Raw genomic sequence first — 14,944 nt, 5'->3', positions numbered from 1 at the left:
CCAAAACTGCACAAGTTTTTCCCGGTTAGTATATATTCTGTGGTATATTTGTGGCTCCGTTCGGTATATTGCTGCTAGCTGTGGAACGGTCACACAGCAAAAGCAAAAAAGTTTCTTTATTTATTTGATAATTATTCGTTACGCGGTAATTAACGCGATGCAAGTGCAGCAGGAACGTGGTAATGAACGTTTTTGCCACTGAGCTGCGCGCGTCGGCCGTCCAGAAAGTGCAGAAATCGCGCGAAGTGTGCGAAATCCGTCCAAGAGCAGAAAAGTGCCAAGAATAGCTGCAATGGAAACAGCGATGGATGTGGTGTGTGTAATGGATACGGCGGTGGGCGACCATCTGGATGACCGCCAATGTGCGCTGGAGGAGATAAAGCAGGCGGTGCAGTCGGCGGGCGCCAACTTTCAGCGGGTTCAGGTGCGCCAGCTCGGTTATACAATGGCATATGGGTGACTTGACTTACATCCCCCACTTGGCATCCTTGCAGTTCGAGCGCCTGGACTTCGGTGAGACGAATGTGCTGGAGACGTTCTACAACGCCGATGTGGCCATCATTGACCTGAGCATCCTCACCCAGCAGCGACCGCTCTCCTATCACTACGGCGTGAGGGAGAGCTTCGGGATGAAGGAGAACATCCTCACCTACAACGACATCGATTCGAAGCAGACGCTCAGTCTCAAGGTGCTTTCGGAAGTGTTTACCTGGCCAGGCGTGCCTGACTAAGCATCTGCGGGCGTGATCGGGAATCCGCTTCCGATAAGATAAATGCTACGACCAGCAACAGCGTGGACTCCTGGACTAGTTGCTCTTGCTGATCTTTTTACAGTCGAGCTTCCACAACGCGAACTAACTTTATTCCAAGTTTCTAACCTAGGTGCTTAGACAAATTTCTTCTGAAAATATTTAAAAATGATTCTAGTGTTGCTTTTGCAAATTGAAAAAGAAAAAGAGGTCAAACACAAAAATCTCTTTCCCATATGAGAACCTCTTTCCCTCCACAACCGTTCTCTCCTCTCTGTGATCAATCTCCTCCAGCTCATTTTCCGCTTCCAAGTAATCTACCGGCTCAAGAGCTTCAGTTTCCTCCAGGCCATCAAGTTCAGCTTGAATCTTGGCCAGGTGCCTTTCCGATCGCATGTGGCGAACGAAGCAGAATCTCCTGGCAGTTCTGTATTCGCAGGGCTTGCACTCCATGGTGGAGCTGCACTCTTTCTTGTAGGCGAGGTATTCGTCCTCGGTCTCCCCAGACTCCACAGATAGCTCCACCATCTGTTTCTGCTCGTGGGGCAGATACTGTATGTATTCATTCGGCATCAACTGGCTTTGCACAACCTCAATTTGCGCCTGGCTTTTTGCTTGCATCTTGAGTTGAGATTTTCGAGTGGTGTCAAATGTCGTGCACGTGTGCAGGTTGTCTTCCGCGTATCGTGTTTCCTCCGCATCCGAGGGCGATGGCTCCTCCACTCTTTTCACTCGTTTTACCGGCTGTTCCGCCCTCTCCGCCTCGTCCATCAGCTTCTCGCACTCCTCCTGCTCCTTCATGATGTGGCGCCGCGACTCCTTGTGCCGGTCGAAGCAATACCGCTTGGCGGTCTTGTAGCCGCAGACGTTGCACGAGAACAGCGACGATTCCACCTCGGACTCGGAGTCAGAGTAGGACTCCAGCAGCATGTGCTTCTGCGAGCGCCTGTGGCGCCTCAAGTCTCTCCTCCGGTCCGTGGAGTAAGTGCAGCCGTTTATGTTGCAAGTCAGTCGCTTTATCTTTACCGCCTTGACTTGCTCCTCTTTTCTGGGCGCTTGTTTGCAGTGCAAGTCTGTAAAATGCGGAATCAATCTTAGTTCAACCGGCATTTAGGTATTCTTCGGTACTCACATTTCATTTCGTTCTCGTAGATGAAATCTAGAGCCTCTATCGTCAGGGTTTCCGTTCCCTGGCACGTCTGCGGCATATTTGCCTCTATTCGTCCGCGTTTTTGTAATAATAACTAAACAAATCAACAATTATTTGATGGTACCAACATTATCAAGCTGGAAAATGTAGATTGCCCGCTCGAATTTAGGAATTTAGTATTTTTCAGGCGGCATGTTTTATCTTATTTCAGTGCACTTTACGCATTATGTATATTTCATTTTAAAAGTACACAAAAAGATCATCAGCTTACATATATGTTAGCAATTAGCAATTTTTAATTTATAATTAGTAAAAGGAAGAGTTTTTAATTTCGGGACAAAAGTCACCCTGCAAGAACCACTTGTTACATGCAGATGCAGCCGGTGACCGGCTCTGGTCACACTGTCCATTTTTAATTTTTTTTACAATAGTCGAGTTTTTTAAAATAACATTTTATCCGTTTTTTATATATATATATATCTTTTATATATATATATATTTAATTAATAGTAGTAAGAAGCAATCCTAAACAAACATGCAATCCGTACTCACCCGCTCGTTAAGCGTTGGTAAGACCAACTAATGTGTGGACTTTGAGCCCCAGCCATTTAAAAGTTCTCTATAAGCAAGATCCTAAACCAGATATTGCTGTTCAGCCCGCAGATCTTTAAATGCTCGGCAAATTGCCTCATTGTCGGCGCTTTCGGAGACGCACCAGATGCTGCAAAAGTCCTGCCGGGACTTTGCCAACAATGAGCTCAGTGGAAACGCAGCCAAGTTCGATCGGGAGCACCTTTATCCAGAGAAACAGATCCGCCAGATGGGTGAACTGGGCGTGATGGCAGTAGCGATTCCCGAGGAACTGGGTAATTTATATTACGCCTACCTCATCCCTCCTCATAATATCTCTTCATTGTTAATCAGGCGGCACTGGACTGGATTATGTGGCCTACGCCATTGCCATGGAGGAAATCTCAAGGGGATGTGCCTCTGCTGGCGTCATCATGTCGGTGAACAACTCCCTGTATCTGGGACCACTTCTCTCCTTTGGAAACGATGCCCAGAAGAAGGACTACATCACCCCGTTTACCACCGGCGAACGAGTGGGCTGCTTCGCGCTCTCTGAGCCTGGAAACGGATCCGATGCTGGAGCTGCTTCCACCATAGCCACCGATAAGGGCGATCACTTTGTGGTGAATGGCACAAAGGCCTGGATCACCAATGCCTTCGAGGCCGAGGCAGCCATTGTGTTCGCCACCACCAACAAGCAGCTGAAGCACAAGGGCATCTCCGCATTCATTGTGCCCAAGGCCACCAAGGGCTTCTCCCTGGGCAAGAAGGAGGATAAGCTGGGCATTCGAGGATCCTCGACGTGCCAGCTAATTTTCGAAGACTGCGTGGTGCCTAAGGAGAACATGCTGGGCGAGCCGGGCTTCGGTTTCAAGATTGCCATGCAGACGCTAGACGCCGGCCGCATAGGAATCGCTAGCCAGGCGCTGGGCATTGGTCAGGCTGCCTTGGAACTGGCCGTGGACTACGCCCAGAAGCGACAGGCCTTCGGCAAGCCCATTGCCAAGCTCCAGTCCATCCAGCAAAAGATCGCGGACATGTCTTTGGCCATGGAGTCGGCACGTCTGCTCACCTGGCGCGCCGCCTGGCTGAAGGACCAAAAGCAGCCCTACACCAAAGAAGCTGCCATGGCCAAGCTGGCTGCCTCGGAGGCGGCCACCTTGTGCTCCCACCAGTGCATTCAGATCCTTGGCGGAATGGGCTACGTGACCGACATGGCGGCCGAGCGTCACTACAGGGACGCCCGCATCACTGAGATCTACGAGGGCACCTCGGAAATCCAGCGACTGGTTATCGCGGGCTCCATTCTCAAGGAGTATGCTAGTTAAGATCAAAGTTATATATCCGTACTATCATCAACATTGTAATGTGTACTTGTGTGTGTACGTTTTTTTTAATATACTATTATTATGTTGCTTCTATTGAGTTGGTATAATTGTTTATAATAGGTAGTAATACACGAACAACATTTAAATTACTTTGGAAAGGTTTGCAAAACAATTTATAAATCATCTTCGTTCAAAAAGTTAAGTAAAATAAGTGAAACTTTATATGCATTAAATTATATCTTTTAAACCAAATTTTAAACGACTCAAAAAGTGTGAACTTGGCGCCAAAACTGCACAAGTTTTTCCCGGTTAGTATATATTCTGTGGTATATTTGTGGCTCCGTTCGGTATATTGCTGCTAGCTGTGGAACGGTCACACAGCAAAAGCAAAAAAGTTTCTTTATTTATTTGATAATTATTCGTTACGCGGTAATTAACGCGATGCAAGTGCAGCAGGAACGTGGTAATGAACGTTTTTGCCACTGAGCTGCGCGCGTCGGCCGTCCAGAAAGTGCAGAAATCGCGCGAAGTGTGCGAAATCCGTCCAAGAGCAGAAAAGTGCCAAGAATAGCTGCAATGGAAACAGCGATGGATGTGGTGTGTGTAATGGATACGGCGGTGGGCGACCATCTGGATGACCGCCAATGTGCGCTGGAGGAGATAAAGCAGGCGGTGCAGTCGGCGGGCGCCAACTTTCAGCGGGTTCAGGTGCGCCAGCTCGGTTATACAATGGCATATGGGTGACTTGACTTACATCCCCCACTTGGCATCCTTGCAGTTCGAGCGCCTGGACTTCGGTGAGACGAATGTGCTGGAGACGTTCTACAACGCCGATGTGGCCATCATTGACCTGAGCATCCTCACCCAGCAGCGACCGCTCTCCTATCACTACGGCGTGAGGGAGAGCTTCGGGATGAAGGAGAACATCCTCACCTACAACGACATCGATTCGAAGCAGACGCTCAGTCTCAAGGTGCGTTCGGAAGTGTTTACCTGGCCAGGCGTGCCTGACCAAACATCTGCGGGCGTGATCGGGAATCCGCTTCCGATAAGATAAATGCTATGACCAGCAACAGCGTGGACTCCTGGACTAGTTGCTCTTGCTGATCTTTCTACAGTCGAGCTTCCACAACGCGAACTAACTTTATTCCAAGTTTCTAACCTAGGTGCTTAGACAAATTTCTTCTGAAAATATTTAAAAATGATTCTAGTGTTGCTTTTGCAAATTGAAAAAGAAAAAGAGGTCAAACACAAAAATCTCTTTCCCATATGGCAGACAATAATTTGAACTATGGAAGTTCGACTGTATTTCCGTCGAATCGTTTTCGTTATTTTTGTTTTGGCTGCGGCCATAAAGCAACAAAAGCATTGGCCCAATAACAATAACAAATGCGAGCACGCCCACGCAAACACTCAAAGAGGCACGCACACACTTACAACGCGGCGTACACCAACGCAGCGTGGCCTGCATTCACAGTGGGGGTCACTAAATTAGGTACATTCTACTCCCCTTGCAGCTCTCGTGTGCCAACTACCTGTTTCTCAGCTACAAGCGGAATGCGGAGACCAATTCCTGCCACCTGACCAGCCAGCCCAACAGCGGAAACAACAGCAAGGAACCCAATGCCGAAGGACGAGTGCCCACATTGCAGTGGCGCCTCAAGCGGAAGCTGCAAGATGTGGAGATCCAGTCGAAGTGAGTACAATCTTGGGGGAGTCCTCTTTGCAGTAAGTCATGCACGGTGATTGCATATCGGAACACTATTTATAACATCCCCTGCGGCAGATTAGCTGCATAAGTCACGCCCTGCTTCTAAGATGAATCAGACCGATTTATTGTGCTGGCCTTGGAATTGCATATAAAATATCATTAATCGCTGAGAATTCTAGAGTCTCTTTATAGTTTCATGATGGTCCTTTCCATTGAAATTAGTCCGAACTCTAGTTTACGGGTTAACAAGTACTGGACTATCGAATTGAAGCTACTGCGAAATCAAATCTTAAATTTGGTGTTCCAGATAGATGCTAAGTTAATTAGTCTTTCAGCCAGAGCACGAAACACTGTTCCTATTATGCATTATTTATGTACCTACAAACTAAACGAAGCTATTTTCGGTTATTTACAGAGCCCACATGCGTGAGAAATTTCTGAGTGATATGCGAACGGCGCGGGACACGTACGCCACCAACGGCGCCAAGCTGCAGAGTATCTTGCACGAGATGCGAAAGCGGCTGGACGACCCGCACGTCCTGTCCGGCGAAGTGGTACACAGCTTCATGTGCTCGCTGAGGGATGTGCAGGACTACGATGCCATGGTGCGGCTGGTCAATGACCTGAAGAACATACCCAACACCCGGAAGTACGTGGAGACGGGCAACATGAGTTTCCTGTACGCCTTCGCCCTGAACCGCAGAAATCGAAAAGGAGACCGTGAAAAGGCTCTGGAATCTTCGCTGAAGGCGCTGGAAAAAAAGGAGAACCACTTTCCGGACATGCTGTGTCTGTGCGGCCGCATCTACAAGGACATCTTCGTGGAATCCGATTACACGGACGCCACCAGTTTGGCGCACGCCATCAAGTGGTACCGCCAAAGCTTTGAGGTACAGCCGAATGAGTATGCAGGCATCAATCTGGCCACTCTGCTGGTTATCGAGGGCAAGGAGTTTACGAATACGGAGGAGTTGCAGCACATCGGCATGACCTTGAACAATTTAATCGGTAAAAAGGGCAGCCTATCTTCGCTGAGTGAGTATTGGGATGTGGCCACCTTCTTCGAGATCTCCGTTTTGGCCAAGGACTACGCCAAGGCGATTCAAGCTGCCGAGTGCATGTTCAAGCTAAAGCCACCCAACTGGTATCTGAAGTCCACCATCGGAAATATCTCTCTTATACATCGGTTTCGAAAGAAGCCCGAGGAGCGCCAGCCGCCCATCGAGGAGCAGGTGTTCCAGTTCTGGATGGACTTCTTTCTGGAGGCCACCAACACCGAGGAGGTTAAGAACAGCATTCGCTTTCCGATTCTGGTTGGTGCCCCTGATCTGCAGTTTATGCTTTATTGTTAACTCAAAAACAAATTTCAGATCCTCGAGCCGCAGAAGATTTATATGCCCAGTTATGTGACTATAAACATGGATGCGGATGAGAAGTCCATTCAGATTGTAAACATCTGTCTGGCTCACGCAAAGAATGCGTGTAAGAAAATCCACGACTTCCTTTTCGTGGCATCGAAGATCAAGTCCGTCAGCCTTTACAAGCGGGATGATCGTTGTGCCTACTTGTACGTCCATCACAACTCAGATGATTTTCAAATATATTTTCCCTCCACTGAACGACGACAAAAGTTCTACGATATGATCCTGGAGATGACCGCAGATCAGGTGGTGTTTGTCAATCTCAGCAATGATGACGCTAATATCGAGGTGAGTTATTTATTATTCCTACATACATATGTATATCCCTGCCACTTTTGCTTACTATTATTAATTGCAGTACGAGTACGACTACGATGAGCAGAATCGTAAAATGGTGCTGGGCAAAGGCACTTATGGCACCGTATACGCCGCCAGGGACAAGCAGACGCAGGTGCGAATCGCCATCAAGGAGGTGCCGGAAAAGAACTCGCAGGATGTGCAGCCACTGCACGAGGAGATTAAGTTACACTCTCAGCTGCGACATCGCAACATAGTTCGCTACTTGGGATCGTGCTCGGAGAACGGCTTCTTCAAGATCTTCATGGAGCAGGTGCCGGGAGGCTCGCTATCCGACCTCTTGGAGACCAAATGGGGTCCGCTCAAGGACAACGAGTCCACCATGGCCTTCTACTCCAAGCAGATCCTCGAGGGGCTAAAGTACCTTCACGAGCAGGACATTGTTCATCGCGATATTAAGGGTGACAACGTGCTGGTTAACACGTATAGCGGCGTGGTGAAGATCTCCGATTTCGGCACCTCCAAGCGGCTGGCCCGCATCAACCCGATGACGGAGACCTTTACGGGCACCTTGCAGTACATGGCGCCGGAGGTGATTGACCAGGGAGTGCGCGGCTATGGCCCGGCGGCTGACATCTGGTCCTTTGGATGCACAAACGTTGAGATGGCCACGGGCAAGCCACCGTTCATCGAGCTGGGTAGCGCCCATGCGGCCATGTTCAAGGTGGGCTTCCACAAGAAGCATCCGAACATACCCGAGGAGCTGTCCGCCAACGCAAAGAACTTTATTCTGCGTTGCTTTGCCATCAGCGTGATGGACAGACCCTCCGCCTCGCAGCTCCTGGAAGATCCCTTCTTACAAGAGTGAGTTTGCTTAATTGTTTTGTCTAATCCCTATCTAATTGCTCTTTTAATTTTCCCAATAAGTAAACCACGCAAGGTGCGCCCAGCCCTGCCCATCAATACTGAGTTCGGACGCAGTATTTCGGTGCCGGCTGATCGGTTCGTGCACAAAACCACACCGCCGCTGAGCTACAACACAACCTGCAATACGCCCACAACGCCGGAATTGGAGTAAGTTAAACGCTGCGACTATTCTTATCATGTTTGACCTTCCTCAATTACAAGCAGAGGTTATCTTATCTGTTCAAAAATTATCATTTATATTTTGCTAATTTGAATGTATATAAACATTTTTCCGTGCTTCTCTATATTTTCCCATATCGTCTACTATTATAAGAATAACAAGTGCCTTTGCTATTATCGTGTAGTTAACTCATTGATTGTTGCTATCAGTTAAGTGCATATTTAATGATTGGAAAATGCGCACTCGGATTTTGATACTGAGCAGGGCACTCGATGTATTGTAAAATAAACGTAATTTTATATTTTACTATGTTTTTCCTATTTCAGCATAACGCATTCATCCTCGGTGGACATTGACGAACTGCCCAGCAACCAGTTTATGCTTGAACGGCGAAATTCCCATGGATTTTTGCTCTCGCCAGAGATTGAACCCTCCACGCCGTCCTTGCGTACCAGCATCAGTGAGACGAGCGAGACTGACGGTTTTTACAGGCTTAAAAAGGATTCGCAGCGGCGGACAACGCTTTCCAAGGTGCTGGCACTAGACGAATCCAAGATCTGCGATATTTGGCTGAAGAAGGTCGACGCTGATCAGAACTCGATTGCGATTAGGAAAAGCGATTTGGAGGTTCTAATCCGAGGACTGCGGGACTACATTATGAACGAAAACGAAAAGCATTTGGAAGCGACTATCAACGAGCTCAAACAAAAGCTGAACAACGACGCAGTTGCTCTAGACCATCTTCATTTGGCGCTGTACTCCTTTCAGGACGCCGTGGTCTGCGTACTGCGGTACCACTGCATCAAACCTCATTGGATGTTCGCATTGGATAATCTGGTTAAGCGGGCCGTCCAGGCGGCGGTCACGATTTTCTCCCCTGAACTGGGCGCCAATCTGGCAGACAAGGACCTGTCTGGAAATGATGATGAAAGCTTGCGTACAAGTCTAATGCAGAAGGGTTCCACCGAGAGCCAGGAGAAGCAGAGCCTGGAAAAGGTGCCTGCCACGAGCAACACTCGCGAAGGTGTGGGATTAACGCCTGCGGAATCGGGCGGGGATGCCCTGTCCAGTTCGATGGAGTGCGCGCGCATCCTGAGAGACATCCGTGACAATCAACAGAAGCTGCAACGCCAGCTCCTTGAGCAGCAGCGGCAGAGCATGAGGGCCCTGCATAATATCAGTCAGGAGCTGGCTCACATTTACATGGGCGGCAGGAAGAGATTAAGGTGGGTAAACCTACTTGGTTTTTGGTATTATAAATTTCTTTATAATTTATAATTCTATCACAACAGACGCACAATAAACGGCTTTAACAAAAAGTGCCATAGAATGAGTACCAGTGTGGGCGGAACGTCCGGAGTCCGTCCAAATATAGCGGGCAATCCCAGGAGGCAGCTAAACAAGCATCACTTTGGTCTTCACGAAATAGACGAACAGCTGGAGCAGTGGTTGACCCAGCAGGAAATAGACGAGTTCTCAAAGACGCTCATCCTGAATGAAGGTTTCACATTTGACGACTTTATCTATAACATGGAAAAGCTGGACCTCATGAGGCTGGGACTGCGGTGCGTTGAAGCTTATTAGGAAAGTACGTTAATCCATGCTCAACTAACGTTTGGTATTTTGCAGCGTTGGCATCGAAGTGCGTTTGTGGAAACTCATTATACAGGAACGTGTGTGTACCTCGTCCGATTGTGTGGACAGTCCACCAAGCACTTACCACAAACCCATTGGAGGCAATAGCTCTTTTGCGCTTATTGACAACAACAATACGCTACCATCACCCACAACCACAACTCCCGGAACGCCGGGCATCAAAACGAAAATCAAGAAAAGCGAAAGCGAGTACGATTCGTGCAGCGAGTGACTGGAATTGAATGCTTGCTGAGCTGTGCCTTTACAGATACTACTGATTAATTGTTAATGTTCTCCATGTGCTACTAACCTCTGCGAGGCTCAGCTCAATGAGTTTCCAGCAGCCCTGGGTTAAGTTCTCCCATGCTGACTCGTGTCTTTTCAACTTTGAGTTCGAAAAGACGTTGTCTGTGTGTTCAGTTTTAACGATTGCATGTTAACTTATAAAAATGGAATTTACATAAGTGCCTTTAATTTAAAACAAAAGAAAAAAAAAACTGAAATAGATAATATATTGTGAAGTGCTTTGCAAACAAATTGGTAGTTCTTATTAACTGGAAAGGAATTCAAGCTTTTAAATCACTGTGGACGGGAGCTTGCGTAGTAACGAAGAGCGACGCGAAAGTGTGCGGAGAAGTCTTCTATATAAGCATGGACGCAAATCTGTTGTGGTTCTCCAAACTTTAAAGGCGAAAAATAACAAAAATTTGATATCAGAACTTTTGTATGTTAAGGGTGCGATCGTCACTAGAGTTTTTCCACGCTAAAAGCTGATTTTCTTAGATATAATTTTTTTTCAAAAGGCTCTTTTTAATTTATAACTTTTCTAGTTCGTTTGCATTTATTTTTTTTGTTTAGTTTTTGTTGTCCTTAACTGACATTGCAGGAAATTTAATAACTGAGTTTACATTGCTTTTTGTTATGTAAGAAAGTTGCATAATTTTTTCATTATTCTTGAAGTTTTTGATGTTATTCGAAAGCGTTTCGTTCTGTTGCTGCAGTTGTTCTTGCTGTTGTTGTTGCTGTTGTAAGTAGTTAGATGTTGTTTTTGTTGTTGCTGTTCTGGTTGTTGCGACAAAGAATTTATGCCTTGGACTCTGCCTCGCTGGCGGTGGCCTGGGATTGGGCATCGCTCGATTTGCCATCGTCGACCTTGCCAAAGACGCAGCAAGGACACTTTTCCTTGAGGGCTACGCGGTATTTGGGATGGCTGTACGGAATCAAAATGCAAATTGGTTAAATATTAAGGGATATACCTTTCATAGCCAATAACCCACCTGATGCCGTATACAATTGGATTGTAGCAGGCGGCCGACTTGGCGAAGCAAGCTCCCCAAATGGTGTTCAGTGGTGTGAGACCCTCGAACTTGAACAGTCCCATGCAGTTGATGACCAGGTATGGTGTCCACGCCATGAACCACAGGGTGATGGTGACCAGAGCCACCTTGGCCAGCTTGCCCTCGGCGCTCTTCTCGGCATCCTCAGAGGAGCGGAGGGACTTGACATTCATCTTCTTGGCCTGCTCGCGCATGGCCTTCTCGTGGGCGGAGACAGCCTGTGGGAGGATATATCGGATTAAGTCACTAGGATCTGTGAGTCTCGTCGCCACTTACAGCAATGATGAACCAGTAAGAGTAGCAGATCAGGAACAACGGAATATAGTACACGAAGATGGAGTAGAATATCAGGTATGAGCGTGGGTTCCAGTCGCGTTCCAAGTAGTCAATACCGCACGAGGTCAGGTTACCCTCCGGCACATACCTTTTACAAAAGAATATATAGGATACGATAATGTTAGGTGGGAATAATATAAATAAAAGTGTAATTTGTAAACCTCTTGTTTGGACTTGGGCGCATTATCTTGTAATTTCAGTTTGTATATAGCTTTGATAATTTTGGATTTCAACTAAACAGACTGAAATAAATAGGTTCCCAGAAGGTCTACCAGTTCGAGGACTCACCTGCTCCAGCCGAAGGCGGGCGCCAGGCACCAAATGCTCGACATGAACCAGATGTAGGCAATCTTGCCCAGGGCCAGCGGAATGGTCATCGGCCGACCGGCCATGCCCTTGACGATCACTTGGTAGCGATCCAGGGAGATCATGCACATGGACCAGATGGAGCTGCAGCCAAAGGCCGAGCCCAGTCCGGCGTAGATGTCGCACATCATGGGTCCGAGCACCCAGGTCTCGAAATACAGATTGATGCCCATCATGGGCGTGTTGGTGATCATGATGCCAAAGTCGGAGATGGCCAGGTTGATGACCAGCAGGTTAGCGGGCGTGCGCAGTGATTTGGTGGTGGCGAATATGTAGATCACCACGCCATTTCCGCACCAGGAAATCATGCCGATCATGATCATGTAGGCGGTCAGGATTTTGGCCCAAATGGGGTCCATGGCGGGGAACTGATTCCAGTACGGGCTGATCAGGTGGGCCATGTCGGGCGTGACCTTGTCCACCACCGATCCATTGGACAGGGGGGCAAAGTGTGGCCCCAGTTGCGCGGCTGCTACTGCAAAGCTGCAACACCGAAGCAAATGTTAAATTGCTAACCAGAACATCCAGTGGATCCGCGCATCCGTACCTCTCCATTGTGTTTTGATTACTGGCTGCGTCACTATATCCCGCCTATATCACACTGTCTACATAAAAAGCTGCAAATTCACTAACAATATTTCTAACACTTTTTACATAAAGGGTTCCTGGATTCTGAATATTTCACTGGGGCGGACTATTCGCGGCGATTGGTCGTTGGAAACCTGCATTGTCTGCATTCTGCCGCGTGGCTTTTATAGTTTTCCCGGTGCTCGTGTAACCCCTGCTCTTGAAATTCAATTAGGCTAGCCTAAAAATATGTGTGCAATGTGCAGAAGAAAGTGTCGACAGCTTTTGGCTTATAATCATAATAGCCATAACGAAAGCAGGCGCACATCGCAATGGGCCAATGTCAATAGTTAAAGGCATTTCAAGGGTTTCCACGGGGGGTTCTGGCCGAGCATTAGGCTTGTGCCTAGATTGTGCAGAAAGCAATGGCGAAAGTCAGCGATTTAATGTGTCAATGCCTAGACAAATTTGAAGAAAAGCATGAAAACATATTGCAGCAGAAGAAATGCCAGTTTCGTTCATATGCGACACCAGTGCGTATGCGCAATCAAGTATACGCAGTGTGTGCGCCGATGAAGGCACATCTTGAGGGCTCTGCTAATCTTGGATTATATTAAAAAGAATGTCAGCTTTTGAAAGTAATACATAAATAATCTATTCTATTCTCCCAAACGCTAAGCTGCTTATGGATTTTGTGTGCTGATTGATCTTTTCGCACCTCCTTTGAATTTTCCGCACATGTTTTGTTTCTATTTTTTTTTGGTGTGGGCAGCTTGGATTTTATTTTGTCAGTCCAGCTTTGGCATAAAAGCCTTTTGTTCGCCTTTGTGCGATGGCTCAACACATTAGCTTGAATTGGGTCAAGTTTTAGGCTAATCCAAATGGCCAAATGGGATGCCCAACCCAAATATGGAACTAAACCGAAATAACTGTCAGCTGGTGGTGACAGTCGACACATGTCGGCAGATCTTTCGGTTTAAATCAATTACACACCGCAAAATAATACAAAAAAAAACTCTGGTAATAAATACTCATCTGAAGTTAGCCAGCGCAAAAAACTAACAAAAATACCGAGGCGCAAAACCGGAAGCTGCGCTCATATCGCCATTATCATTACGAACGATTTGATCATCATGATCATTTTATTGGCGTCATCGTTAGCCGCACTTGCGGTTCCCATACTTACGTATTCACCTACAAGTCTGTGTATGCATACATATATACAAATAATCTGAGTATAAACCAAAACATGAATCGCATTTCAATTTATTCGGCATTTTCGGGTTTCGCTAAGCAAACAAAAGTCAACCGCCCACCTGCTAGATGGCCCAAACATAAAAGCCAAGAAACGAAATGGTTATAGCAACAACAGAGACATATGGACAAGCCATCTTGCAACAAACATTGCGATGTGAAGTGAAAGAAGGCCGCCGAAGGCGGGGAAGAAGACGATCATTTAGCATTAGCAAATAAGCGAGATAAACGCTGCGATCCGCGGACGTTGTTATTGTTGGGGAATTTGTTGTTTTCCTGCTCAATGAGGCGGGCAAATTTGAAACTGGAGAGGCAGAACCAAACTTATCCGGCACTTTGAATGCCCTTCTCTGAAATATCTAATACGAAGTTAAGCATTCTATTGTATTTAATAAGACATTTTGTTTTTGAAATAATATACATTTCTGTTGATCGTGTATTGATAACGGATAACGATAAAGATTTGGGTTTGGGGTGTATGCACCTGAAAGTATGCTCTATTTATTCCACGAATTTAATAATTAAGTTAACATTATTGTCCTAGAATAAAGATACTGCTTATAATATTATATTATTATTATATTCAAATAATAGCGTTTTAGTATAATACCTGGTATTTACAAGACATGTCCAAACTTCTCAAACGAACCGTGACACCCTGGCTCCAGGGCACATGTATAATTAACAAACACCTATGATTTGATTTTTGTATTTTTATGTTCGACAATGGATTGGCGCTCGCCAGTGTGAGTGACGCGTGTGTGAGTGTGCGTGTGAGTGGGTAAACGGCGGCAAGTGTTCTGCCGACGTCGCTGCCGCTGCGCCGTCGTGTGGGGGTTGGTGAGCGCGCAGAGAGAGAGAGAGAGAGAGCGAGAGGATGGTGGAGCTGCTGCTCAAAGAACGCCAAAGTAATGGATCTTTTCGGGCGCCGCTCTCTTATTCACTCACTGCGGCTGAGCTGCACTTTTAGCTATTTTATAGCTTTTATTATGTAGAATTAAAACTAAATGTAATATAACATATACACCTATGTATGTAGATATAAATTTGTTGTATATATAGTATTTTTTATAACAATGAAAATTAACTAACTACTAAAAATAATTTAAAATAGCTTTCGCCCTGATGTAAATATC

At 46.6% G+C, this 14,944-nt stretch overlaps 5 protein-coding genes across 5 annotated transcripts; 3 read left to right on the top strand and 2 right to left on the bottom strand.

Annotated features, from left to right (window-relative positions):
- Window positions 1–100: 100 nt before the first annotated feature.
- LOC116801502 (mitogen-activated protein kinase kinase kinase 15-like) lies at window positions 101–830 on the top strand. The gene is made up of 2 exons (XM_032721536.1): window positions 101–424; window positions 495–830. The coding sequence occupies exons 1-2, from the start codon at window positions 293–295 to the stop codon at window positions 729–731; spliced, it is 369 nt and encodes a 122-aa protein (XP_032577427.1). The 5' UTR covers window positions 101–292; the 3' UTR covers window positions 732–830.
- A 4-nt stretch (window positions 831–834) lies between these two features.
- On the bottom strand, window positions 835–2,251 carry LOC6621005. Its single transcript, XM_002045164.2, has 2 exons — window positions 1,882–2,251; window positions 835–1,822 (listed from the first exon to the last, which is right to left on the bottom strand). The coding sequence occupies exons 1-2, from the start codon at window positions 1,955–1,957 to the stop codon at window positions 924–926; spliced, it is 975 nt and encodes a 324-aa protein (XP_002045200.2). The 5' UTR covers window positions 1,958–2,251; the 3' UTR covers window positions 835–923.
- Window positions 2,252–2,268: 17 nt separating this feature from the next.
- Window positions 2,269–3,890, top strand: LOC6621004 (short-chain specific acyl-CoA dehydrogenase, mitochondrial). The gene is made up of 3 exons (XM_032721534.1): window positions 2,269–2,468; window positions 2,556–2,765; window positions 2,824–3,890. Exons 1-3 carry the CDS (start codon window positions 2,435–2,437, stop codon window positions 3,795–3,797), a joined length of 1,218 nt encoding a protein of 405 aa, XP_032577425.1. The 5' UTR covers window positions 2,269–2,434; the 3' UTR covers window positions 3,798–3,890.
- A 278-nt stretch (window positions 3,891–4,168) lies between these two features.
- Window positions 4,169–10,485, top strand: LOC6619027 (mitogen-activated protein kinase kinase kinase 15). Its single transcript, XM_002043236.2, has 10 exons — window positions 4,169–4,505; window positions 4,576–4,770; window positions 5,315–5,493; window positions 5,924–6,821; window positions 6,879–7,217; window positions 7,288–8,090; window positions 8,154–8,300; window positions 8,640–9,539; window positions 9,606–9,878; window positions 9,943–10,485. The coding sequence occupies exons 1-10, from the start codon at window positions 4,374–4,376 to the stop codon at window positions 10,178–10,180; spliced, it is 4,104 nt and encodes a 1,367-aa protein (XP_002043272.1). The 5' UTR covers window positions 4,169–4,373; the 3' UTR covers window positions 10,181–10,485.
- Window positions 10,486–10,762: 277 nt separating this feature from the next.
- On the bottom strand, window positions 10,763–12,723 carry LOC6619026 (opsin Rh1). Its single transcript, XM_002043235.2, has 5 exons — window positions 12,535–12,723; window positions 11,910–12,470; window positions 11,562–11,709; window positions 11,226–11,503; window positions 10,763–11,158 (listed from the first exon to the last, which is right to left on the bottom strand). The coding sequence occupies exons 1-5, from the start codon at window positions 12,540–12,542 to the stop codon at window positions 11,032–11,034; spliced, it is 1,122 nt and encodes a 373-aa protein (XP_002043271.1). The 5' UTR covers window positions 12,543–12,723; the 3' UTR covers window positions 10,763–11,031.
- Window positions 12,724–14,944: the final 2,221 nt, after the last annotated feature.

The sequence above is a fragment of the Drosophila sechellia genome, chromosome 3R (genome assembly GCF_004382195.2).
Source record: "Drosophila sechellia strain sech25 chromosome 3R, ASM438219v1, whole genome shotgun sequence".
Lineage (NCBI taxonomy): Eukaryota > Metazoa > Arthropoda > Insecta > Diptera > Drosophilidae > Drosophila > Drosophila sechellia.
Note: the sequence above shows the minus strand (reverse complement) of the source record. Positions and strands in the feature narration are given on the sequence as shown.

Coding starts and splice junctions, on each gene's coding strand:
- LOC6619026 (XM_002043235.2), bottom strand. Junction 11,710..11,909: donor CCCGCCTTCGGCTGGAGCAG/GTGAGTCCTCGA, acceptor CTTTTGTAAAAG/GTATGTGCCGGAGGGTAACC. Junction 11,504..11,561: donor CTTACTGGTTCATCATTGCT/GTAAGTGGCGAC, acceptor ATCCTCCCACAG/GCTGTCTCCGCCCACGAGAA.
- LOC6621005 (XM_002045164.2), bottom strand. CDS start 1,957: ATGCCGCAGACGTGCCAGGGAACGGAAACCCTGACGATAGAGGCTCTA. Junction 1,823..1,881: donor CTACGAGAACGAAATGAAAT/GTGAGTACCGAA, acceptor CGCATTTTACAG/ACTTGCACTGCAAACAAGCG.
- LOC6619027 (XM_002043236.2), top strand. CDS start 4,374: ATGGAAACAGCGATGGATGTGGTGTGTGTAATGGATACGGCGGTGGGC. Junction 9,540..9,605: donor GGCGGCAGGAAGAGATTAAG/GTGGGTAAACCT, acceptor CTATCACAACAG/ACGCACAATAAACGGCTTTA. Junction 9,879..9,942: donor CTCATGAGGCTGGGACTGCG/GTGCGTTGAAGC, acceptor GGTATTTTGCAG/CGTTGGCATCGAAGTGCGTT.
- LOC6621004 (XM_032721534.1), top strand. CDS start 2,435: ATGCAATCCGTACTCACCCGCTCGTTAAGCGTTG. Junction 2,469..2,555: donor CACCCGCTCGTTAAGCGTTG/GTAAGACCAACT, acceptor ATTGCTGTTCAG/CCCGCAGATCTTTAAATGCT. Junction 2,766..2,823: donor AGCGATTCCCGAGGAACTGG/GTAATTTATATT, acceptor ATTGTTAATCAG/GCGGCACTGGACTGGATTAT.
- LOC116801502 (XM_032721536.1), top strand. CDS start 293: ATGGAAACAGCGATGGATGTGGTGTGTGTAATGGATACGGCGGTGGGC. Junction 425..494: donor CCAACTTTCAGCGGGTTCAG/GTGCGCCAGCTC, acceptor GCATCCTTGCAG/TTCGAGCGCCTGGACTTCGG.